The sequence below is a fragment of the Alosa alosa genome, chromosome 17 (assembly GCF_017589495.1).
Source record: "Alosa alosa isolate M-15738 ecotype Scorff River chromosome 17, AALO_Geno_1.1, whole genome shotgun sequence".
Lineage (NCBI taxonomy): Eukaryota > Metazoa > Chordata > Actinopteri > Clupeiformes > Clupeidae > Alosa > Alosa alosa.
This window is the reverse complement of record NC_063205.1, coordinates 24,170,868-24,179,984: the sequence shown is the minus strand read 5'-3', so window position 1 is coordinate 24,179,984 and position 9,117 is coordinate 24,170,868. Positions and strand designations below refer to the sequence as shown.

The 9,117-nt window shown below is 45.4% G+C and overlaps 1 protein-coding gene across 2 annotated transcripts in view; it reads right to left on the bottom strand.

The window, feature by feature from the left end:
- The window catches only part of ano2b (anoctamin 2b), a 114,214-nt gene that overhangs the window by 61,403 nt on the left and 43,694 nt on the right, over nucleotides 1–9,117 (bottom strand). The window contains exon 16 of one of the 2 annotated variants that reach the window (XM_048268632.1): nucleotides 7,160–7,252. The exons of the other annotated variant lie outside the window; for it this stretch is intronic. Coding sequence (XP_048124589.1) covers nucleotides 7,160–7,252 — 93 coding nt within the window. The remainder of the gene's footprint in view (nucleotides 1–7,159; nucleotides 7,253–9,117) is intronic. 2 annotated transcript variants of the gene reach the window in all.

Sequence of the window (9,117 nt, the reverse complement as noted above, 5' to 3'; positions counted from 1 at the left end):
GCGACAGCGATACACTCTGGGGGCATGATTTTATTTATTTTTTCCTATACCGACAGTACTCTGTGACCTTGACAAACGGAGATCTTTATGGGAAAAATCGCCGGATTTCTCCTTTGAGGTCACACAGCACAGGGAGGGCATTATGTTAGCGTAGTAGGGACACAACGTGACACAACAGACCGTCCCGCAGTGAAATCCAGACCTTGAACATCTGGGTCAAGACTGACTGAGGGCGACAGAATCTGGGACGTAGAGCTAAACTTACGACAGGAAAAAGTATCACACCGCCAAACCTGTGGAGACAGAGGGAGAGAGCAGACGGAAAGGGAGAACAGGAGAAGAGAGAGATGGAGTAAGAGAGAGAGAAGGAGACAGGGAGGGAGAGAGAGGAGAGAGAGAAGGAGGGAGAGAAAGAAGGAGAGCGGGAGAGAGAGAGGGAGGAAGGGAGAGAGAGAAGGAGAAGGGAGAGAAAGAGAGATGGAGTGGGAGAAAGAGAGAGAGAGTGAGGGAGGGAGAGAGAGAGATGGAGTGGGAGAAAGAGGGAGAGAGAGAGAGAGATGGAGGAAGGGTGGGAGGGAGTGAGGAAGAAATCAATAACCAAGACGTGCCCAAAACAAAAATTAACCTTATCTACTTTGCGGATTAACCGGTCGACCAATAGGATTGCAGCAGAGCAAATCTGACCTGCAGTGGGACCTCTGTGCTCATCGATCATACAGTAAGCAGCTTCTCATGCTCTGGATACCACTGCCCAGGGATCACACACACACACACACACACACACACACACACACAGTTAAATGTATAATTTCTTAATACAGAGAAAGAATTGCAGGTCACAGTTATGCACAGATCTGGACTAGACACAGAATGCTAGACACACGACACAGACTACTCCACTTTTATCAGCCCCACGCCAAGTGATTATGAATAGAAATGACATTGCTTTCTCCAGATGGACACACTACTTATTGTGGCAGAAAGCCATGTACGCACGCATGCACGCACGCACGCACACACACACACACACACACACACACACACACACACAGGCTGAAGCACTCAAATTCCTCCCTCCACTATTACCACAAGCCCACAACATTGTCAGACATCATGGTTTAATCACAAGAAATCTTCTGAGATCTGCTGAGAATACCTCCAATTTACAATCATCTGAGAGAGAAACCACAGCTAGTACTATTCCTCGGCCAAAGTCTCTCGAGGAATCCAATTTATATTGGCAATTTAGCATAAAAATGTAAATTCGAAGGAACGCATATTCATTGGGTTTTACTCAATGAGTATCAATATTACAAAATGAACACTGTATAGAATCATAACAAAGAAAGCAATGCTATAGTACATGTTTCTCTCTGTCTGTCTCTGTCTCTCTCTCTCACACACACACACACACACACACACACACACACACACACTCACACACACACACACACACACCTATCAAGTCACCTCAAGGGAACTAATCCAAAACACACACACACACACACACACACACACACACACACATCACAATTCACCTCAAAAGAACCACTCCAAAACACACACACACACACACACACACACACACACACAGTGACACAAAAAGCTGGCGCAGGTCTTCCTAATCTGGGATTACAGCACTAGAGCAGTGAGCTACTGGGGGAGGCTAAGAGGCTTGTGAGCCCTGGGCCTGTAGCCATGGCGGCCTAACAGCAGACCGACCATCGCCGATTACTCGCAGCCGCACCGACGACAACGAAAACGGGGGCAACAGGCTCACCTCGGGGACACCTAACAAGATTAGACCCGGTTGGCTGCACACCTAGCCAAACAGGTACGCTGCCAGGTGCCACAGCCATGATACTGGATATCGAGTCACCGAGCGACTCAGGCTTGGGTCTTCTCACAGCGGGCACTTTGGATTGGGTGGTCGGTGGTGGAGTGGAGAAGTGAAAGATAATGGTCTACTTGCTCTATTTCATTTGGAAGGCACACCATGAAAACAACCAACATAACAGGCCATCTGTTGAGCCTCTGCTGCCTGCCAATAGGCTTAGGTGCAAGGGGTTGGGGTGAGGGTCACATACAATTTAGGTTACATGACAAGTGGTCGAGGTGACAGTGCTGACAAGGAAGTAGGTTCTGGGAAAAGAAATAGAAAAAGAGAGAAATTCAACAATAAAAACATGAGATCAAAATTTCTAATTAAAGAAACAGACTGAACCTGTAAAATGCTCAGATATTCAGTGGGTGATTATTCTTAAGGATATTCCTCTGCTACAGGGACACTCAATGACTAAGCCATAATATCCACTGCCAACTGAGAGAATATCCTAACGTGAAAAAGGAAAAACATATCTGAACCTAATTCAAATCCCAAGACTGTGAGACAACAGTTAGCACACAACAGGTGAGCTAAAAACCACATTGATGGAAGCAACAACAGGTGGATCAACAACAGGTGGATCTTTTTCTACTTCTGAGGCAGGTAATTAAATTTCACTTGGTCCGACTATCCAAAGATGACCCACTGGAACAGGACACAAGAGAGAAAAAAATAATGAAAAAAAAAAAAAGAGTTTGGATTCCCTGCCAGGTGGATTATGGGTATAATTACATTCCTGCCACTCAGATCATTCAGTGTCAAATCAATGTCACAACGGTAGACAAGAACAACAACCAAGATGGCATTCACAAGAAAGATCACAGTCACCATTAAGAGACGCCACACTTGTCAGGTTAGTGTGAAATTAGACAGAAAGGGCTGGTGAATCATGGGCAATCGAGGTTAAACGCAAACGGTGTGCCCTAGATGTTCCTACAGCAGCTGCCCTCAATGACATTGACTGGCTAATTGAAAGCATTTGTATCAAAACAATATCATAAAAATAGGTGAGTGGAGATGGAACACCAGAGGAGACGTCCTCCTCCCTTGTGCACCGTGTACCAGAAAATCTGCTTTTGATTTCTATAAAGATTAATGGCAGGGAAATTGCTCTCCCTCTCTCCTTCCCTCTATCGCTCTCTCTATCTCTGGGTCAGATTCATTCACACCTTCTCTCTGCCTTTCTTTTGCTCCTTCTTCCCCTACACCTCAACCCACACACTCTCTTCTGATCTCTCACTCTCTCTCTCTTTCTCTCTCACACACACACACACACACTTCGGTTTTCTCCCTCCCTCTCTAAGAAAAAAGGAAGAGAGAGAGGGAGGGAGGGATAGAGAGAGAGAGAGAGAGAGAAAGAGGGAGGTCAGAGGGAGAAGTGAAATAAAGAGTCAGCATCCTGAGGTGAGCGGAGGCGTAGGTGGAGGCTAGAGCGGAGGCGTTGCTTTGTCCCCTGAGGGGGCAGCCACCCGACTGTAACTGATCTAATGACCTTATCCTCCACTAAACCCTCCTCTTAACAACATAACCGCACGCATGCGCACACACACAGACACACACACACACACACACACCTGTATAGTCACAGGCTGCATTGCTTTCTTCTGTGTTGGTTTGGGATATCCCCAACGGATCGCTTGTTTCTCAGAATCTAGACTTGTTTTTGCTGTGAAGCATACACACACATGTATAGACAGGTGGGTGTGTAACTACACAGGCGGCATTGCTTTCTACTGTGTGTTGGTTGGGATATCCCCAACGGATCGCTGAGATCCCAACGGATCGCTCTTTCTCAGAATCTAGACTTGTTGTTTTTGCTGTGAAGCCTACACTCACACACACACACACACACACACACACACACACACACACACACACACACACACACACACACACACACACACACACACACACACACAATCATTAACACAGATTACCCTAAGGACAGGTATTCCTGGAACTTCCTCTGACAGAACAATGAAAATCCAACTCATCCCTTTTAAAGATCTCAATGACTCAGCTCTCAGCTCCAGTCAAGAATCTGTAGATCTAGATCTGCGGATCACCACACACAGATTCATCATGGACTATGACATCATGGATTTCACAGAAACCTGGTTAAACAACGAGGTACCCAACAGCGCTATCAAGCTAGCAGGATGTTGCACTTTTGAGCAAACAGAAGAGTCTGTCTGACGACCAGAGATGGGAGTTTGGGGGGTTTGGACAAAACCTGGCGCACGGACACTACCATCACCAAGAGTCACTGCTCAGCTAGCCCAGAGTATCTCATGGTTAAGTGTACACCTTCAGACAGACAGACAGGCAGGCAGTCAGGCAGAGAGACAGACAGACAGACAGACAGACAGACACACACACACACACACGAGGCTGCATCATTGCTTTCTACTGTGTGTTGGTTTGGGATATCCCCAATGGATCGCTTAGCTGGATTCTCAGAATCTAGACTTGTTGTTGCTGTGAACCCTTTACACACACACACACACACACACACACACACACACACACACACACACACACACACACACACACACACACACACACACACACACACGATCATTAACACAGATTACCCTAAGGACAGGTATTCCTGGAACTTCATGTGACAGAACAATGTAAATCCAACCCATCCCTCATCAAGATCTCAATGACTCAGCTCTCAGCTCCAGTCAAGGATCACCACACACAGACTCACCGACAACAACCTGTCCAAAGAGCTCACTGTGGACTACAGGAAGTCAAAAGCTAACACACACACACCCCCATCCTCATCAACGAGACTGAGGTGGAGCTTGTCACCAGCTTCAAGTTTCTGGGTGTCCACATCTCTGAAGACCTCTATTGGACCTCCACCCCAATCAAGAAGGCTCACCAGCATCTCTTCTTCCTGAGGATACTAAAGAAGGTCTACCTGTCTCCTCAGATCCTGGTGAACTTCACCCCACTCCCCTCCAGGAAGTGTTAAAGGTCTCTCCGCACCCTGACCAGAAGGACCAGAGCAAGCTTCTTCCCTACGGCTGTCACCCTAATGTACACTAACCCCCATCACCTGTCTGTACTGTTAATACTGCACATACACTTGTTACTGTTACTGCACATACACTTGTTACTGTTAATACAGTTCATTGCACATACCTGTACAAACTGTACATATCTGTCTATATTGACCATACTGCATATCCATACCATCCTTACTCTCACTACCCTGCAGGAGATCTACAAGAAAAGACTATGTACCAGGGCCCAAAGTATTGTAAAGGACTCCTCACATCCTGATCATGGACTTTTCAAAAGACTGAGGTCAGGCAAACCTCCCTACTGCTACAAGACCAGAACAGAGAGACTGAGGAGGAGCTTCTATCCTCAAGCAATCCGTATCCCGTAACACACACAAGACTATATATCCTTTTTTTTATTACACACTTACACATGGACTGTACACACACTTCACTTTTCATTCTCTCTTGCTATTTATTAAAATATTTCTTGATTTTTCTTTCTTCACACTTGCACAGAAAACTGAACACCAAAAGAAAATTTCACTACATGCTTTACGTTAGTATTGCTATATATGTGACAAATAAACCTCCTTGTATCCTTGTATCCTTATGGATTCTGCTCTTATAATGTTACTGTTAATACACTGCACATATCCCTACTGTGAACCATGCCACTTGTATAATGTATACTGGACTATACTGTATGTCATATACTGTTTACACTGCATTACCTGTCTATACTGTTCACATTGCACTCTTCTGCTTTTTTGCACTTCTGGTTAGACGCTAACTGCATTTTGTTGTCTCTGTACTTGTACTCTGCATAATGACAATGAAGTTGAATCTAATCTAATCATCTAATCTAATCTAATCTAGAAGCAGTACATTTAAACACACTGAAACGAATCCACAAAGACAGAAAGGCATTGGCGGACAACCTGTGCTGGACAGCTTTGTCCCCTGTTGCTCACTCGACTGTGTCATTTAAAAATAACAAAAGTTTTGTTTCAGGGCACCAGCCAAAAGTCTGTGAATTGGAGCAGCACTTCTGTCTTTGGAGGACACTACAACCCTTAAGTGCTGGAAATATCCCCCCCCTCCGGGAGAGCTGCATATATGTGTGTGCAAGGGCTACCTACCACCACCCCACCCCCCTCCCCACACACCCCTCCATAGTCCCCCATCCTTGAAAAGAAAAGAGTGCCCAGGAGATTCATGAAAGAGTGTGAGACCACATGGTCTATCAGAGGTACACTCCTAGAGAGAAAATCTATCTGCTATCGGAATGTCATGTGAATGAGCACAGTATTCTTAGAACAGAACTCCTGACATAAATCTAGAACGTATTTGCATGACTTCAAGGATTCTTTTTTTTTTCTGACACTGAAACAAGTAGAACTTTTAAGAGATTTACTTTGGGGCACTTCTGTTGTTTTAAAATGTGCTAAATTTGATAAATGAATGAGACTGGACTTGACTTGACCTGAGCCTTGAAGGTGAAGCATCACAGCAATTGAAGTAGAATTAGGGATTCTAAAATAGGAGTCAGTGAGTCCACCTAACTATATTGATAGGTCAGGCTGTTTATCCACAAGGCCTTTGTTGATGGTGACAGAGAAATAGGATTAGAATCTGGGCTTGAATTGGACATGGACAACGGTTAGGTCTGTAGCTGGCAGATTCAGTAAGGGAGACAGGGTTAGCTTAAGGTCACTTGGTTGACAAGTAATTGAGACTTGGAGCCAGTTAAGAGGCACCTGATAGTTCATAAATTATGCACACACTGTTCTTACAGTGTTTAAAACAGGCTACTAAAAAAAAAAAGTTAAAGCAACCTGATTTAGTTCTCTCTCTCTCTCTCTCTCTCTCTCTCTCTCTCTCTCTCTAAGAGTGTAGCCAGGAGAAAAGAAGGAGGACACAACACCCACCCATCTGCATGCTTTCCAAGTGCAGGACCCCTCTCTTTGTTCTTCTCCTTCAGACTACAAGCACCGATTCACATCAGGTGGACAAAGCAGCTACTGTAGCCAGCTAGTTTGCCTGTCATTCTCCCTCTGTTGTGTCAGATCTTAGAACGTCTTAGAACTCAGACCTTAGAACATTCTCCCTCTCACACCGGAGGGGGAGAGAGGAGGAGCAGAGAAGAAGGCACAAAGAGGAGGAGGAAGATAAGGAGGAGGAGGAGGAGAAATTGAGCAGAGATTGTGGCGCTCAGGCAGACAGCAGGAGAGCGCCAGGGAGGAAGGAGCGTTACCGTGACTCCCGTTGCCGTGGCGAACAGCAGCCCCCGTCTCCACTTGGTGTCCAAACCGGCCTCCCCCCCACACTCCTCCACTGACCTGTTAGGCTAGGGACACACAGGGCAGACTGGGTCAGAGATGGAGAGAGAGAGAGAGAGGAGGAGAGGAGGGGGGGTGACAGGGGAAGAGGGAGAGAGAGAGAAGCACAAATGGAGGTGTGGGAGAGAGGGGGAGAGAGCAGAGACTGAGAGAGAGCGAGAGAGAGACAGTGAGCGAGTGAAAGAGAGAGAAAGAGAAAGAGAGACACAGCGAGGAGAGACAGCGAGTGAGAGAGAGAGAGAGACAGGAGCACAAATTGAGGTGTGGGGGATAGACAGACAAACAGATTTGGAGGCAAATACACACCAGGCACCAGTAAGCCATGAAGCCTGAGGTAATGCCAGGCTTCTAGTCCTTGGACCAACATGCCCCAATGGCACAGTGCAGATGCACACACACACGGACACACACACTAAATAAACCTGGGAGCTGTGGTCCAGTGGTTACATGGATTTTGTGTAATTTCCTGCTCTGACAACCTCCCCGTTCCACACACAAACACACACACATTTTACCTCCAGGAGTCTGACCAAAAAGCAACAACAAATTTTGAACCGAGAAGAGTTGAGAACATGTCAGCCATGGGTTTGGTTGCTGAGCACAATAACATCATATCACCGCCACCCCCACCACCATCACCACCACCACCACCACCATCAACACACACACACCACCACCACCATCAACACACACACACACACACACACCATCACCACCACCACCATCAACACACACACACACCACCACCACCATCAACACACACACACACACACCACCACCACCAACAACACACACACACACACACACACACACCACCACCATCAACACACACACACACACACACCCCACCACCACCATCATCAACACACAAATCACTTAAATCCTGACAAAAATAAAAGTTCAATATGCTGACAGTGATCTAAAACTGCCCCCTGATCGATTGCACTTTTTTTGTCAAGTTTCTCAGCGTCAAACGGAGAACTATCTGAAGAATCTAGACAGACTGTGGTCTGAAGTAGCGAAGCTGTCTGAGTTTTTGGGATATTTTGGTCCAGTCAAAGGAAGGGAGCAGAACAGCAGTGGTTGTAAAAGGATAAAGTGCCTCAATGAAGCCTAAAGGGGAGTCTGACATTGTCCTAGAAAGCGAGTGCCACTTTGACCCCAATTACGCTAGAGGGCGAGAGAAGGTGGCAGCCTGGCAGGTAAAAACTGTGTCCTGTGAAGGAAATCAGACCACTTCCTCCTCAAATCAGATAGTTTAGACACATTTGATAAGGGTTACTTGCTTATCCAGTATCAATTTAGTGTGTTTGACCAAAGATTTGACTGTATGTGTTTCCATGAAAAAGAGAGATAATCAGAGGTCTATCTGAATATAAAAAATAATCGTAAAACAGGAAGCAGGGATATTATGCTCTACCCAAAATAAATAAATCAATTGACTAATGAAAGTGGAAAGAAAAGTGTAGTTTTCCACTAGATTTTAAGTTACAAAATGAAATAAATGTGAACTGATGGCAAAGGGGCAGATTATAAGAGATACGGCTTGGCATAATTTTCAACCATTTGTGCACACTAACTTGAAAATTGAAAGCAGCATTATGGTCATTATATGGCATTATGGTAAAAAAAGGCTGAATTTTGGTCTAAAACTAGCAATCTAATGACCTAAAAAAAACAGCTGATCCCGTTTGCACTGATGAAAATGTGCTCTGATGTCTTTTGGAGATATTACAGTGGATGCTGTTCTGTAAAAGGCTTTTTAAAAAATAATTCTGTCGGGTGTTCCACACCAAACCACAGAACTACACAGTACAAACCAAAGATTCTAGAGCGGAGCTCTGTTCTAGAATCGTTGGTACAAACCCTGCAT